The sequence below is a fragment of the Punica granatum genome, chromosome 4, assembly GCF_007655135.1.
Source record: "Punica granatum isolate Tunisia-2019 chromosome 4, ASM765513v2, whole genome shotgun sequence".
NCBI classification, from domain to species: domain Eukaryota; kingdom Viridiplantae; phylum Streptophyta; class Magnoliopsida; order Myrtales; family Lythraceae; genus Punica; species Punica granatum.
This window is the reverse complement of record NC_045130.1, coordinates 35003889-35021186: the sequence shown is the minus strand read 5'-3', so window position 1 is coordinate 35021186 and position 17298 is coordinate 35003889. Positions and strand designations below refer to the sequence as shown.

Genomic DNA, 17298 nt, shown 5'->3' with positions numbered 1-17298 from the left:
TGTATAGATATCATTTAATAATCTCAAATTTTTTATCATCATAAAATTTAATTTCCTGATTTCTTTAATTTTTATGATCTATATAATATAATATATTTGAAATAAATGAGAATATTTTATCATATGTATAGATATCATTTAATAATCTCAAATTTTTTTGAATAAAAAATAATATTTCATAAATAAATATTAACATCAAAATAAAATTATTTATATTAGTATATATTCATACACAACATAAATATATGTTAATATATGGTTATCAGGACAACCTTTAGTATGTGTAGAAAGAAAAAATATATGAATTATATTTTTTTGTATATATCTATTTTTAAAAATAGATTAGATAATATTTATTGATATATATAAATTATATTTTCTTTTCAAAAAACAAATGAGATTTGTTCACAAAAAAAAATCATATTAAATAGGAGCCTATTCATCTTTCATAGAATACATTTACAACTAGACACGAGCTCTCGAAACTGTTTCTCTCTAAATGCAAGTGAGTTGATTAAATTTATATTTTGATTTTTCTCTCATTTTTATCGAAAATTTTCATTCTTTTATTTTTCTCTAATTTTTTACTTTTTTCATATTCTTTTTCAAGGTTGGTTATGTGAGCTTCTTCTCTCAAAAGATATTGCTATATTTATACACAAATTCTGAGAAAGTAAGTTCTTCTACTACTAGATGCAAATGTTGTTTTTTTATTTTATTATTTTTGTTTCACTTTTGATTCTCCAAGCAATTTTTATTTTTCATTCTTAATAATTATAATTTTTATTTTTCAAATTGGTGGAATTATTTCCGTACAATGCACATGTTTCACGACTAGTATATATGAAAGCAAGTTGGCCTCGGAACGTTCTATTTCAGAATGAAATTTTCTCGATTTTTTTAGTTTTTTATTTTGATATTAATTATTTAAAAGAAATCGACTTTTTTCAAAGATATTTTATGATAAGATCCGTTTTTCTTCGTCTTTTGAAATTTTTTATATTTTTGAAAATAATTCTTAACAAAACTATTTTTAGAAAATTTTAAAAGATATTTTCTAACTTTATGAGGAAATAGTGCTGATTACAAAATAATATATTTAATAAATTACGAATTTTTGAAAATAAAATGAATAATTTTATTAGATATTAACATAACAGAATATTTCTAAAATATTTTATTATCTATATAATATTTGAAATTTTTTCAGTAGTAAAAATCTTGAATTTTTGTTTAAGATAAAAAATTAATACCCAAATAAATATTATTAGTATCAAAATAAGTATATATATATATATATATATGTATATCCTATAATATATAGTCATGCTGCTATTTTTAATATAGGCTTTTACTAAATTTTTGAATTTTTAGAATTGAATGGTTATTTTCTTATTAGATATTGATGTAATATAATACTTTTAAAATTTTTTAGAAGATTTTTTCGTCCACATAATATTTAATACTTTGAAATTTTATTTGAGATAAAATTAATATCTAATCACATATATCTATATTAAAATTAATATAAATGAGTATCTACTTACCTGAAAAAAAAATGAATGAGTATTCATACAAATGATCTAACTATATATAATCACTTACTTTATTGGTGAAAGTAAACTATCAACAATTATATACTTAATAAAATATATTCTTATTGATAGTAAATTATGATTTTAATTGTTAGATTTAAGCATATGATATATAATAAAATTGTTAAAAGAAAACAGACATCACGTTCTACTATGTGCAATGCTCGGTTTGTAAACGAAATTTCTTAGATTTTTTAGTTTTTTATTTTTATATTATTTTTTAATTAAAAATGATGCATTATAATTTTTAAAAGATATTTTATAATAAGATCCGATTTTTCACATTTTTGAATTCGGTTTGTTAATAATATTTTTTAAAATAAAATTATTTTTATAAGTTTTTCAAGGATATTTTCTCACAAGATTCGAGTAAAAACAAAATATTTTTATATTTTCTAATCAGATATTGTGGAGATTTGATTTGGATCTTTTATGTATATATATCTATGTAAGGACATGTTAACACTAGCCTCAATGAAACACGCACCTCCATTATAATGGAGAGGCCGTCCTGCATTATCCCTGCAAGTGAGTAGAACTGTGTCAACGTTCGGGAGAACGATTTCTTCAAAAGGTCCTATTTTCATTTTGCTCTTACGTTCATATTTTCTTTTGATTGTAAATTAAGTATTTTTTTTTGCTTATGTTTTATCTTTGATTTTTCAACATGTTTTATATATAATTTATTGAGAGAGTTAGCACCTGAAAAAGTTCATGAAAGATTTGGGTATATTAGTGTTTCTTTTAATATCAAGTTAAGAACAATATGGTATGATCTCATATTCAATCAATTCAAGCTTTTTTTTTTTAGAGTGTAGACGTTGAAAAAAAATACTTCTAAAAACATATATATCTACCATTACATGTGAAGGTGAATTCTTCTTCTTCTTTTTTTTTGCTTTTTTATCATAAGGAAAAGCAGATAAAATTCTTTATCGAGTAATATATATATATATATAAATATATACATATGTTGATTTTAAATTACGATGGATAAAATTTTAAAACATGCATATAATATATAATAAAAATGTCAAAAAAATTCAATAATGTCATGCGACGCACGGACTTCATAGAAATTTAAATTTTTCTTTTTGATATTTTATGCATAGTCTCTTTTCAACTTTTAAAACATGCATATAACATATAATAAAAATGTCAAAAAAATTCAACAATTCCATGCAACGCACGGACTTCATAGAAATTTGAATTTTTCTTTTTGGATATTTTATGCATAGTCTCTTTTCAACTTGGTGGACATGAGTTTTTTTTTGTTTTCTGCCTCTTTTATAACTTATGTAGTAGTGTACTAATTTTTTCCGTATTTATTTGTGAATTAAATTGCCATTAGTCTTACATATTTATAGTGTATATCGTTATCGATTTTAAATTGCAATTTTCAACAACTTGTAACAATATTTTATACAAATAAAATTTACAAAAATATAAAAGGATCACGTTCAATCACGTACGACGCACGAAATTTACAGGCAGTGTATAGTAATAAAGACAAGTCAAAGTCTCCCTAAAATATCGAAAAGTCACTTAGTCGAAATGAACTTTCTACTTTTGAACCCCCACTATCATATGGGCAAGGCAGGGGACAATTGCCAGCTTGCAGAGTGAGCACCAAGGACAATAATCACATCTCAATTCTAATCAAGCAAATAATTAATCCAGCGGACAGGAGACTCCCCGACAAAGGAATTCCTGGATCAGTCCCTCTCTCGTTTGTCCGCATTGCATGAGGATGATGTCTCTCTATATATATGTATGAAACAAGTGTGTGTGTATATATGTGTGTGTGTGTGTTTATATAATATCTCAAACAGGAACGCGTTTTCTTTCTTCTAAGAGATTTTTGGTGCTTTTGATTTTAGAGTTAAATAGAGTTGAGTTTTGATTTTAATTGTGTTGTAATGATTGTGTTGTTGAATTATGAGAAAAAGTATGAAAAAGCAATGAACACTTAAGAGACAGGGATGATTGTGTTGTATTGTTGAATTGTTGAAAAAGTAACGAATAGTTGAAAGAATTTAGTATTAAAAATTAAATTGAGTATGGTAGAGTGGGTTTATATATGGGATCCATCTTTTTAAATTGGAAGAATTGATTTTTGTTGTATAGTGAGTAAAGTTAAAGTTAGAGTTAAAATCTTAAAATCAGATTATAAAACCAAACGGGATATTCATTTTCTATAGTAAGCCTGAAATTTAATTATTGACCATATTACATGTTCGGCTCGAGCATTCAACTGGATAAGGACGCATATGTTTAGCTTTTCAATGGAATGAAATAGTGCTATCTAATTATTTTGATGGAGTAGTCGTGCGACCGAGTGATTGCTTTCAACTGAATCATGCGATTAGAAGGGCCATTTGTCGATCATTTTCATTCTTCACAGTGCGCGTCACTATGCACATCATCTTTTGTATTAGTGCCGTAGTTCTCTTTTTCCACAAGTGAATTCCACTTATTAACTTGTGCTTTTTTTCTGTGCGTGAAATGAATCCTATTTTGGACATATCGATTTACTCAGATTACGAAATGATTTTGATAGATTTCAAACTTTTATATTCAATGTAAAGTTTGTTTATGATCATGATGCAAATTTATTATCACTTACATTACAGCTCGTGTTTGTTCACACGTAATTTCAACGTTTCTCGTAATTGTGGATGGGATCCGTGCGTAACACAATTTGATTTTATTTATCAGCTAAGGTCCCACCTAGAAGATCAGTAAAGACAAAAAGAAAATGTGACAATATTGGATGAATAATTAATCAAAATCAATTGTAATTGACTAGAAATGTGAAATTCCAAAGCTATTACTCTCATGGGCTGCCATGAAACCGCGTTATTAATTAATGGACATAATAATGCATGGAAAGGCATCTTCTCACTGCTGCTGCTTTGACTCTTCCTTCCCTCTGATATTTTTCTTAATAAAAAAAAAAAACACAAGTGGGCATTAATTAAAAATAAAATTGTCCTCCTCCTATCATTGACTTTGACTGTTCAAGATAATGCTCTCTCGACGTTTTCTTGTGCAGTTCTCTACTGATTAGGGAATGTGTGTAGACGTAATATCAAGGATCTTAAAAGATGGGATATGTTTAGAGACTGTTTGGTGTTGTTTTTAAATTCAAAACACTTCTAAATGTGTTTGGCAATTACGATCATGTGTTAGCAAAACAGTATTTATTGAATAAAAAAATATATTGTGCTCACGACCGCCTCCTCTGACTCGGCTAATGTCTCTGGATTTGCGCCTATAGCCATCGCTGCCGGGGTATTCCAAGGCCAATCGCGCCAATGTGATTCACCAAATAATTGCTCTCTCTTTTTATTTCGATTTTCCCATTGATATGCATATCAAGAGGATAAATTTTTAGCCAGACAATCTCTCTCGACCCGATTACCCAGTCAAGTAGTTGAAGTCTAATGATGCAGCAAATTAATATATAGATTGCTGTTTACATGGAATCGACTCGATTTTCATTTACTGGTCGGAGAACTTTTTGAACCATGTAACACTGTACCTGAATGGGAATTCTCGAATGTGTAGACAAGCAACTATTATATCCCATGCAATGCATCTATAGCAACTTTTTTGGACGATCTAGGTGAATTGGCGATATGCTAAGACATAATATCACGTAAAAGTTCATCTAACAAGCTGCGGGATACATTCGGGACCTCAGATTGCATCAGATATATCACCAGAACAGTCCAATAAATTATGACTGATCAGAAAATGATTAATTAGTATGTTATAATACTGACAATTAGTTGTACATTAACTTCACTTTATTGAGAAAATATTAAAATAGAAAAATCCATCTTGATATTGCTTTGTAGATTTTAGCAAAAGAGCAGACTTCTCTATTAAATGTTCCCACCAACCAACCACTACTATCACTTCTCTGTTCTCCCATGTCCCCAAGGACAACGTTTTGTTTGATTTTAAGATTATAATCTTAGATGGTATTTGATAAATTAAGTATTTAAAAGTTAAACACTTGATTAGTTAATAAAAGAAATGTATAGGAGGAAGAGAGAAATGAATAAGAATGAAAAAAATTTTGTAAAAGATAAAGAACATAAAAAACAAAAAATGACTTATTTCATTAAGTCAAAATTTTCTACTTATTTCATTAAGTGATTTTTAGCTTAATCATTAAGTAGTTTAGATCATTATATCTCATCTTTTTCTATTATTCATTTTCTCTTTATAACCAACTTGTGACTAATTTTTAAGTATTTATTTAATTAAATTGAAACAAGCACACACTTACTCAACCCAACTCAACTCTATTTTTCACCAAATTCAACAACACAATCATTACTTTTTTTCCTTATCATTTTCTCTAATTTAAATATTTTTTCTAACAATTTTTATAATTAATTTTTTAATAATAAATTTCACATCTACTTCACAGCTTTATATATACATATTAATTTATTAATAATAAATTTCTCATTTGCTTTCACTATATATACATACATAATCAATATATTTATCGATATTTACAATCATTGCACAAAATCAAGTTGAAATTCAATTCAAAAACCAAACACAAGCTAATCTTCTAGATTAATTTTTTGAGAGAGAACGCGCTTTACGTAGAGTTCATGATAACCGCAGCCATAATAATGATGTCTTATGGGCATTTCGGACTAACTATTTATTAGTTTGAAAAATCCGTACGGTGCGCCCACTCGATGTTCAATATTCAATAACTCTCATATCATGACATCAATTCCTAATTCACACAAAAATCCTTATCCCACCAATAGGCAGAAGCCATTTCCTCCTCTGCCTTTCTCTCTTCTATATACCCTCTGTCACTGCTGACTGAGTAGTCTGAGCTGAAGTGCTCTCAAAACTATGGAAGCTTACCATACTTTGGCATCTCCCAAGCTTCGCACTCCACATCTCCTCATCTTCTCCATCTCCTCCGCGTTTCTCCTCGCGAACCTCGGATTAACTGAGGGAGCGAAGCTCCATCCTGACGAAGGTAAGAACTACTACAGGAACTTCGAGCTGTTTAGTACGTGGTTTGTTATTTAATCCTCGATTATTTAATGTCGTCATGGTGGCCATGCAGTGAAGGCATTGAATGACAGTGCAAAGAAGCTCGGGAAGACGGACTGGGATTTCGGGTACGACCCATGCAGCGGGAAGGGGAGCTGGATGGCCTTCGATGGGACGAAAGAATTCAAGAGCAACGTCACCTGCGACTGCTCGAAGTCCTCGTGCCATGTCGTCAGCATGTGAGATAGCCTCATTCATACTGTTTCTTTTCCGAGCTTCTCTTATCTTCGATTTTCAATGAGTCCTTCGCGACAAAGAAGCAAAGCGAGTGGCAAAGAGCAGTTTAGCTTGATACAATCAAATGCTTTTTTTTTTTTTTTTTTTGTGTCATAGCGTGTGAAGATGATCAACTTTAATTAGATACCAATTATGGAAAGGATAATTTGATGAACCTTTCCCGAACTGAATGGGCTCGGGACCACATGGGGAATGTTTCTAACTATACATTTAATTATTATTGTGCATAATCGAAATGTTTTTTCTAGGTTGATCATTGTGGTTCGGTAGTGGTTGTCGTGCTAATAAATTTGGTTGTTCAGTCATGGTATGAATTTATTGTGCATCCAGTTAGTTATCCTTGCTAGGCTTACTATAGGCCTTTGAAAAGTTTCTTGTGACAACTGAATCCGACTGGGAAAAGGTCTTGACCAAGAATAAGAGTTAATTTTCATGCATTGGATAAAACGAAATTTTCTCGTACGAGAAATGGTCGGTGGAACATCAGTTTCAGTGCAAGCTCGTGTCTTGACTAATGTTCTATGGTAACTTGGTCCAGAGCTTTGATGGCACAGAATTTATCTGGTGTTGTACCCCCAGAGTTCTCGAGGCTTCGGTACCTCAAGACACTGTAAGTGAAGCCTTGGAATTTGACTGATGCACTTCCAACTTCTCAATGCTGCACTTGTATTAATTGATCACTGATGTTTTCTATATCTCGGGTTTTTTCTTGAATGAATAGTGACCTCAGTCGCAACTGTCTCACCGGTTCTATCCCTTCGAAATGGGCCACAATGCGCTTGGAGGAGCTGTGAGTGATTCTCTTTTCTTTGCTGATTCCATTCGATAAATTTCTTCGACTTTGGGAATAAACAGAAAGACTTCCAATTTGAATTTCCTGTCATATTGCAGCTCGTTCATGGGGAACCGCTTGTCCGGGCGATTCCCAAGGGCGCTCACCAACATCACCAGTCTCCGAAATTTGTAAGCGAATATTCTCTTTCGTATCATATGACCATTTTCCTCCAGATTACTATTTTTTTCCTATGAAGTACAAATGAATAATTCATATAATTGCAGGAGTATTGAAGGGAACCGCTTTACAGGACCCATTCCACCAGAAATCGGAAAACTGGTTAACTTACAGAAGCTGTAATGTCTTTTCCTTTTCCTTTTGGTTTTTTCTAGTTGTTATGATTCTGATTTACGTGTTTGTTACTGTTTTTATGCGGCAGCATCTTGTCATCTAACATGTTCACCGGGGAATTGCCAATACAGTTATCCAAGCTCACGAACCTGGCTGATATGTAAGTCATAGCCATGAACCGAACCCGTATCATGTTTAAAATGACTGAATATTGTTCTGAAGAACGTCCCTGAAATGTCTTTTCTCTTATGTAAAACAGGAGAATCAGTGACAATAACTTTTCTGGGAAGATACCGGAATTCATTGGAAAATGGAAACGCATCGAGAAACTGTAACTTTCCCGCTCATTTAACTCTTAAACTATTCACTTTGCGTCTCTTCAGCCTAGAGATTTCTGACTCGAACCTGTAGACAAATGCAGGGTTGCTCTCTCGAGGGGCCAATTCCTTCGAGCATTTCAAGACTGACGAACTTAAGCGATCTGTATGTATCTGTACCCTGCAGACTCCTTTTTTTGAGTAACCGAAAAAAGTAACAGAATATTGAAAGACGATTGTTTGTTCCATTCTCGATTTCAGGAGGATCAGTGATCTAAGAGGAACCGAGTCTGAATTTCCTCCATTGAGTAATATGAAGCACATGAAGGCTCTGTGAGTTAGCCACTTTTCCATTCTTCTCATACCCTTCGATCTATTATTATTCATTCTGTTAAAGTGAACTGGCTTTTGCTGTGCAGGATTCTTAGGAATTGCTTGATTCATGGAAAGATCCCGAAATATATCGGATACATGGAAAAACTCAAGAACCTGTGAGTACTGTGATGCCTCCCTGCCTTGACATGTTTGATCAATATCAGCGGGATAAGAAATGAAGCATGACCACTGAATCAATGTATTATTGCTTTTAACTTCCTAATCCGGAACTTATGCAGAGACCTGAGCTTCAACAAATTGACCGGGGAAATTCCGACATCCTTTTCGGGACTAACTAAAGTAGATTTCATGTAAGCCATTAATTTCCTCCAGTAGGACTCTAAGCTTCTTCAAATCACTCTTATCCCACTACTGCTTATACATTGAAAGTTCTTCCCAACAGGTACTTGACCGGGAACAACCTTATGGGAACCATACCGCGATGGGTTCTAGAGAGAAACAAAAACGTGTACGCAAACTAATCCTTGAAGGAAAACCATATTCATGAAAAATTTGTTCTAAAAAACGATATTGGACCAAAAATGTTCAGATTATAATATTTTTCGGCTTCATCCTGTTAATCAGGGATATATCGTCCAATAACTTCACTTGGGAAAGCTCGAGTCCTACAGAATGCCCCCGAGGAAGCGTGTAAGTTTGTATTATCATTTGCCTAGTTTTCCTCGTTAGAATTATTCTAATTGATAGTAGAGACTTTCTTGCTGCAATACGGCAGGAACCTAGTGGAGAGCTACTCATCGTCGGCGAACAAATTGTAAGATCTCAAAACTCGCGCATTACACTACATGCTTTGGTGCTATTTATAGAGATTCTTGCTGCTTACGGCTTGAGGACATTACAAAGTGATTTTCCCTTGGGCTGCAGAACTAGAGTCCCCCCATGCTTGAAGAAGAACTTCCCATGCAGTGCCTCGAGAAAGCAACGTGAGCATTTGAACTCAGACTTTCTGTTCCCTCTCCGAAGTTCTTGTTTGTGTAGCTCAACACATAATCGTCTGAGACGATCCGTGTATGACTGTTCTGAGAGCCTAAGTTTATTAGGTGAAAGTGTGGATTATTATTTATTACTTGATACAATTGTTTTCCATTAAATTCTACAGATCAATCTCACCTATACATTAACTGCGGAGGAAAGGAAATAACTATTGATCGCAACAGATACGAAGATGATTCTGAGCCCAGAGGAGCCTCAATGTACTATGTGGGTCAGGGGTGGGCTTTCAGCAGCACCGGGAACTTCATGGACAATAATATCGATGGAGACGTCTATATCGAAACGAATACTTCTGCTCTTTCAAATATCAGCACTTCTGATTTGGGACTTTACACGACTGCTCGAGTTTCACCCATTTCACTCACATATTACGGGCTCTGCCTCTTCCATGGAAATTACACGGTCAAGCTCCATTTTGCAGAGATAAAATTCACGGATGATAACACGTATAGTAGCCTGGGAAAGCGTATATTTGACGTCTACATACAGGTGAGAAGACTAACTTGAGTCGAGCTTCTCAATTATATAAATGTTCGTAAAATATTTTGCACATAATCTATGTCTTGTTATGACATACAGGAGAGGTTGGTCCTGAAGGACTTCAACATCGAAGATGAGGCCGGTGGTGTTGGAAAGCCTATTGTGAAGACATTCACAACTAACGTCAGAAGCAACACGTTAAAGATCCACCTTTACTGGGCTGGGAGAGGGACAACGGGCATACCTGTGAGAGGAGTTTACGGACCTTTAATATCGGCCATATCAGTATCTCCTAGTAAGCGGCTACGGCTTCTCGAATATATGATTCCTGGAATTCCTGCATCACTGTCATGTTTGACACTAGAAAGTTCCCTCTTTCGTGTAGATTTCAAGCCTCCGTCAGTCGATGGGAAAAGGAATTCTGTTCCCGTTGTGGCAGGATCTATCAGCGCAGCTCTAGTTCTTTCCTTCCTCATCCTCGGTTTTATGTACAGGAAAGGTTGGCTTGGAGGCAAAGTAACTGCAGATAAAGGTAGCAATGAAAAGGGTTCATAGGCTGAGTGAGTCATTATATGTTTCTATCAGGCTGTTGCCATGTTGATCTTTTGTTCTGTTGGCAGAACTCAGAGGTCTTGATCTACAGACAGGACTATTTACATTGAGACAAATCAAAGCGGCTACCAAGAACTTCGATCCTGCAAACAAACTCGGGGAGGGAGGGTTCGGTACAGTTTACAAGGTAAAATCTTTTGGGATCAATTCTGAGCTCTCCTTGGGACCCCCTGGCTCTCTCTTTGTTTTGTTTTGGTGGGGGGGGGGGGGTTGGAAAAAAGGAAGAAAAAAAGAAGAAGAAGAAGCTGGAAATCACTAATTGCGATGCCTCTTTCTCAACCATAGGGTATGCTGTCAGATGGAACAATAATTGCAGTGAAGCAGCTATCCTCGAAATCAAAGCAAGGAAACCGTGAGTTCGTGAATGAGATAGGGATGATCTCAGGATTGCAACATCCTAATCTCGTAAAACTATATGGGTGTTGTGTCGAGGGAAACCAGTTGCTGCTTATATACGAATACATGGAAAACAATTGCCTTTCTCGGGCTCTTTTCGGTAAGTGATTGCTCTTTCGAATATGAAAAACAGGACATGTTGCAAATCTCGAACATTACTGGAACAACTGCAAAATTTCTCGCCTATCTTTCCTGTATTTGCAGATAAAGACGCTACGGGCAGATTAAGACTGGACTGGTCCACTAGACTGAACATATGTCTTGGGATAGCTCATGGTCTATCTTACCTTCATGAAGAATCAAGACTGAGAATTGTGCACAGAGATATTAAGACGAGCAATGTCTTGCTCGATAAGGATCTTAATGCCAAAATTTCTGATTTTGGTCTAGCCAAGCTGAATGAAGACGGGCACACTCACATCAGCACGAGAGTTGCTGGAACTATGTAAGTTCTTGCTTTACGAACGTCTCTTCTCGAGAAACGATATGCATTAAAAAGAGCTGTTGTGTTGCCGTATTCAAGACATTCTTGTGCATTGCAATCCATCACCTCATTGCTTTGTTATCTCTGTTTCTCGAGAAGAGGAAAACTGAAACTCTGCCAAGCTTTCCATATAGCTAAAACCGATCCCTGAGTATCAGCAACTGGAACTGACGATTTTTTGCCGGTACTTGGTCAGTGGATATATGGCTCCAGAGTACGCAATGCGTGGATACTTGACTGACAAGGCTGATGTCTATAGCTTCGGGGTGGTTGCGCTAGAAATTGTTAGCGGGAAAAGTAACACAAACTACCGGCCAAAGGAAGAGTGTTTTTATCTGCTTGACTGGGTGAGAATTTCCTGAGATCATCTTCGCTTTCCCCTTCAAGAAACTTCCCCTTGCTCTTTCTCTCTTCTCTAGCCCGAGTTTTCGAGGGCTGAACGCTGATCTATGATCAAGAGAATGAGATTTCTTTGAAGAGCGTTCCACATATGACAATTTGATCCTGAAAGATGTTTTATACAACGATTCAATTCTGTTTCTTATAATTAATTTTAGGCTTACATGAGAAATTAAATAATCTGAGTTGATATTTTACAGGCCAATGTTCTGCAAGAGAGAGGGAGTCTGTTGCAGCTGGTGGACCCGAACTTGGGCGCAGAGTACTCGATCGAGGAAGCCATGGTGGTGCTGAACGTGGCCCTGCTGTGCACAAATGCATCTCCAACTCTGAGACCAACAATGTCTCAGGTGGTGAGCATGCTCGAGGGAAAAACTGCCGTGCAGGACTTGCTGTCTGATCCCGGGTTTTCGGCCGAGAATGCAAAGTACAGGGCTATCAGGAACCATTTCTGGCAGCATCCAAGCCGAACCCAGAGCATGTCTATTGATGGTCCCTGTACTGACTCGATAAGATCGGACTCGGAGACCAACCATCTCATAAGATTCGGCTCAATCAGGTTGGATGACGAGTAGATGAAGGAATCCTTAACCCAGTAAAAAAGGTAGTCTTTTCTATAGTGTGATATCTTGCAAATGTTAATAATTTTGTGCTTTCTCTGAGGAAAACAAAGGTTCTCCCTATATTCTACTAAAGTGTGTGCGCAATCCAATATTTACCTGAAGGCTAAATGTATACGAATTCACTACTATTTATAACCTGATCGAGTTACTTAGAATCACAAGCAGAAATTCATCTATATCCCTCCTAGACCTGGTAATTCTTCAACTTGTTCCTTGTACAGGCCACCGGAACAAGTCTGATAAAAAATAACCAATCCACAGAAAAATCATCTGCTGTGTTTCATAGCTTCTGCTGAGAGAAATCTAGAACAAGCGTAATTCCTACATGTAGCAGAGCAAGACACTTTCTGGAAAACCATCTTTCATTGTATAAACTGCGAAATGATCCGGCAAATTACAGTACACGTCTCATCTAGAAGCAAGAGAATAGTGAGATAATAATAATAGTAATAATAATAAATAGAGGTCTGCCACTGTCTATATGCTTGAGAACTAAGGCAAGGGGTCCGATCAGAGAAGAAGCCGCATATGAACATAAAATAATAGCCCTTATTCATTACATTACGAAACCTCCAAGACTCAGATGTTGCAGAGCCAAATCAAACAAGATTACCTGAGAAAGAATATCTCAATCCACATCACATCTTATCAGAAGATTATATCCTCGTCCTTCTCCATTGCGGAGGACAACAAGTTCTGAGCCGAGTCTTTTGAAATCCCTTTCTGCAAGGAAACCTTCTCTGCAAACTTATCTTCCGCGAATTGCTTGGCAGATGCGACCTGCCTCTCAAGCTCCCTCTTCTTGTACCCCTGAATCTTCTTCAACCGAAAGAAGTCCTCTCTTTCAAGCTCATCCAACTCACCCTTAATGTAGGTAATGGTGTTCTCTAGCCTTGGCTTCACAACATTCTCTAGAGCATTAACCCTACGGTTTGTGGTCTTGATTGCCTCATCAAGTGTCAGGAATGATGTCTGAAGTGAAGCAAGCTCGACTAGGACCTCTATAGCTTTCACATGAGCAGCTCGACAGTGTTGGACCTGCTGACCACCTCGAGCCAACCCTGTGAGGTCATTCTTGGTCTCGCCATCAGTGAAATACTCAAACCTAGGAAGCTTCACACCGGCAACGTTTTCTTGCCGTGACCGGACCTTGAGAGATGCATTTTGGACATTCTCCAGGACAGTGTGTTTGATGTTCTCACCGGCGACATACTTGGCCTCGGTCAGGGCAAACGAGGACTCCTTCATTATATCTCCCATGGATTCCTTTGTAGCGACAATTTTCTTAAGGATCTGTCGGAACTGTACGGTCAAAGCATCGCTCTTTTTCTTGAGCAGAGCATGGCCTCTTGTAGCGCCTACAAGGCGAGCCTTCATAACTCCAAGCATGGTAACAGTTGGAACCACGTTCAACCGCTGGTTTTGGCCAGACATCTTTGCGATTTCTACGGCACGGAAAGACAAAACCCGATCAAAAGAAATACTTTTAAACAAGATCCTGAAGAAAGAAACGAACATTCTCTACACGAAGGCATAGAGAGAAAGAAAGGAACAATCTCCTTCATGTTTTCACCAGTTTATATGCAATACTTGGATGGCGAGTTAGCATAATAAGATACACGAGGTAAAGAAGACAAAGAACAAGCATACGTTCTAGCCAATTACAGCACCATCAAGCTTCACTCTTTCCATGGTCTTAATTGAAAAAGACACGGACTTTATATACAAGAGAGGCAAAAAAGAGAGTTGCCGGCAGTATATGAATCGAAGGGCCTTAACAGTGAGCTGAATCAATTTAAACCTAAAAAGAAAAAGAAGAAAAAGTTGCATCAACAAGAGATGGCGATGTAGCCATTGAAATTTGGTGGCTCGTTCCACTTTAAAATCAAGTGATGCACAGGAATATATAATAATTGTGCAAATGCGTCGTCTCAGACTATCGGGAATTGGACACATCTCCATTACGGCTGCACGTTCTTATTTCATAATGCGGACTGAAAGGTGAATCACAGACCTAAGTCGATAAGAAACACGCTGAAAAAACAGCATGGAACCAAGATCTCAATCACACGTCTGGATCACCAAAGCTAGATCATCAAGATGGAGGACAAATCTGCCAACTGGCAGATTAGTGTCGAAAGAAAATACACAGAGACGGAGGGAGCACTCCCGGAAAATCAGTAGCAACTAAGATTCAGAATTTTGCCGATACAATTCCGTCAGAGCTTGCAACCCTAAAAGGCAATCTCGTGCCCGGCGAGCTCATTGATCAGAGTATTCTGAGCAAGCTAGGAGGGGTTCATTGATCGGCCACATCAAACACAAATTAAAAGCATCACAACACAATCAACCGAAATGACAGAGTACTGAACTCAATCGAGCAGCGCTGTCGGATCAGCAGGCGAAATCAGAGTGCGGTTCCATACACGTAACGAATGCTGCAGAGAGAGCCAGAGAGCCAGAGGGAGGGGGAGGGGGGAGAGAGAGAGAGGAATTTACCGGATTCAGATGGCGAAGCCGGAGAATAAGGCTGTCGGGATGGGAAACTTCCCGCCGGGTTGAAAGAGAGATCGGTGACAGACTAACGGAATTGGATTCTTTTCTTCTCTGTCTGTGTTTAATTATTGGGGAAATTACACTTCCTCCCTTAAAACTTCTGCAAAATGACACTCAAATCTCATTCAATCTCATTCTCATTGAACGCGTTGATTTAATAAGAAAAAAATCTCTTTTAATCCAAACTTTTATTCACTTTTCGCTTTCATCCTTTTTTTTGTTTATTCTTATTGTCAATATAACACGATTTGTCCACCATGCTCCCGTTGGTGAAAATTTCGATAGACCAAGTACTGTGTAGTATTTTTAAGAATAAAATATTTTCCTAAATAAGAAAAGGACCTAATCGACAATAATTGAGGCTTTTAAAAGTCTGGAGAGCTAATGATGGTCATTGACGAGACCTCACTGCTCAAGATCGATATCCCAAACTATTATGCTTGACATCTCGATCTCGTGAGACGAAGCATACTGCCATACAATATTTTCGTAAATAAAAACATTTTGAAATAAAATTAACGAATAATACAATAATTTTAAGGAGCATATTTAAAGTTAACGACTATAATATTCTCTAAAACCATTAGTGATTTAGGATAGGGTGTAGCTGCCCTCGTCTTGACCCCTTCGCGCTCGTACCTCTCATAAATCACTGCCAACTAGTGGTCTCTACAACATTATCAAGAAAGTCATCGTAAGGTCCCTATATCTACTCTTTATTATTGTTCTTTTTGTTAATTTATTAATTTTAAAGATTATTTTATTATTCATAACGCTTACTCAAATACTAGTATAAAGACTTGCGATTCAACATCAACGCTCACAAACATGACAACAAAGTTGTGGGTGACCATTCTAACGGCTAATAACCTCATACCACAAAAGAGAAAAGAAAAAAGAAATACAATAGCTACTTTCGAGTAAAATTTCTAATTAAATTTTCTGTTGAAAATTTCTAACGAATTTCCCATGCGTCTCTATCGAAAAACTTTAAAAAATAAAAGTATTTTTTCGAAGGAAATTCCCTCAGAGACTTTAAAAATGAAAACTATTGATTGGGGAAAATCCCTCCAAAAATTTAAAAAATGTAATAATAATTTTTCAAGAGAAATTTAACCTGAAATTTTCCTAAAAATTTTAAGAAAGAATATTATTTTAAAGGCCCTAATTTGAGATTTACTCATGAATAATTTTAGTGAAAATTCACGTAGACCGCCATAACACCTTGAGGACAATATTAAACATATATAAATGAATTAGGATGAAATTGATAAAGCAATTAAAGATTGAGGACACAAAAAATGGGTTAATTGCACCGGTGATCCAAAATATTTCAAGAATGTTTCAAGTTGGTCTAAAATATTTTTTTTGTAACTTGTTGGTACAAAAAGTTTCAAAACCGTTTCGATATAGTACATTCTGTCAATTGCCCCTAACGCCGTTAACATTTTGCTGACGTAGCGCGTCTTATGTGTCACTTTTGTTACGTGGAATCAATCATAGTACGCCACGTCATTTAAGAGAAAATAAAATTTGAAAAATTCAAATAAAATACAGAAAAAAGTAAAAATTTAGAAAAATAAAAATAAAAATAATTATTTTAATTTTTTTGAAAATATTAAAAATAATTTAAAGTTTTAAAAACTTTTAAAAATAATAAAACAATTATTTTAAAGATTTTAAAATAATATTTTATTTATTTCTAAATTTTTACTATTTTTTTGTATTTTTGTATTTTTTATGTATTTTTATTGGACTTTTTCAAATTTTATTTTCTCTTAAATGACATGGTGCACCATGATTGGTTTCATGTAACAAAAGTGACACATAGGACGCGCCACGTCAGCAAAATGTTAACAACGTTAGGGGCAATTGACGGAATGTACTACATTGAAACGGTTTTGAAACTTTTTGTACCAATAAGTTACCAAAAAAAATATTTTGGACCAACTTGAAATATTCGTGAAACATTTTGGACCACCGG

At 35.3% G+C, this 17298-nt stretch overlaps 2 protein-coding genes across 4 annotated transcripts; one reads left to right on the top strand and one right to left on the bottom strand.

The window, feature by feature from the left end:
- The first annotated feature begins 6353 nt into the window (after nucleotides 1-6353).
- LOC116203681 (probable LRR receptor-like serine/threonine-protein kinase At1g07650) lies at nucleotides 6354-12916 on the top strand. Of its 2 annotated transcripts, none has more exons than XM_031535545.1 (24): nucleotides 6354-6618; nucleotides 6709-6874; nucleotides 7471-7542; nucleotides 7654-7722; nucleotides 7824-7895; nucleotides 7992-8063; nucleotides 8147-8218; nucleotides 8318-8389; nucleotides 8470-8541; nucleotides 8637-8708; nucleotides 8795-8866; nucleotides 8990-9061; nucleotides 9154-9219; nucleotides 9336-9401; nucleotides 9487-9525; nucleotides 9636-9694; nucleotides 9871-10253; nucleotides 10344-10539; nucleotides 10630-10776; nucleotides 10865-10983; nucleotides 11142-11352; nucleotides 11463-11697; nucleotides 11933-12083; nucleotides 12336-12916. In XM_031535545.1, exons 1-24 carry the CDS (start codon nucleotides 6489-6491, stop codon nucleotides 12708-12710), a joined length of 3060 nt encoding a protein of 1019 aa, XP_031391405.1. In that variant the 5' UTR covers nucleotides 6354-6488; the 3' UTR covers nucleotides 12711-12916. The 2 variants fall into 2 exon arrangements, with proteins under 2 accessions (XP_031391405.1, XP_031391404.1); XM_031535544.1 differs by having other exon boundaries at nucleotides 6356-6618; nucleotides 11457-11697.
- A 186-nt stretch (nucleotides 12917-13102) lies between these two features.
- Nucleotides 13103-15448, bottom strand: LOC116203683 (V-type proton ATPase subunit D-like). 2 transcript variants are annotated; one of them, XM_031535546.1, is made up of 2 exons: nucleotides 15258-15448; nucleotides 13103-14203 (listed from the first exon to the last, which is right to left on the bottom strand). In XM_031535546.1, the coding sequence occupies exon 2, from the start codon at nucleotides 14190-14192 to the stop codon at nucleotides 13407-13409; it is 786 nt and encodes a 261-aa protein (XP_031391406.1). In that variant the 5' UTR covers nucleotides 14193-14203; nucleotides 15258-15448; the 3' UTR covers nucleotides 13103-13406. The 2 variants fall into 2 exon arrangements, with proteins under 2 accessions (XP_031391406.1, XP_031391407.1); XM_031535547.1 differs by lacking the exon at nucleotides 15258-15448 and adding an exon at nucleotides 15131-15257.
- Between the last annotated feature and the right edge of the window lie 1850 nt (nucleotides 15449-17298).

Bases quoted from the DNA above. Each gene is read 5' to 3' on its own strand.
- LOC116203683 (XM_031535546.1), bottom strand. From the start codon at position 14,192: ATGTCTGGCCAAAACCAGCGGTTGAACGTGGTTCCAACTGTTACCATG.
- LOC116203681 (XM_031535544.1), top strand. From the start codon at position 6,489: ATGGAAGCTTACCATACTTTGGCATCTCCCAAGCTTCGCACTCCACAT. The intron at 8,064-8,146 runs GTAATGTCTTTT...TTTATGCGGCAG, and splicing joins CTGGTTAACTTACAGAAGCT to CATCTTGTCATCTAACATGT. The intron at 8,709-8,794 runs GTGAGTTAGCCA...TTTGCTGTGCAG, and splicing joins ATGAAGCACATGAAGGCTCT to GATTCTTAGGAATTGCTTGA.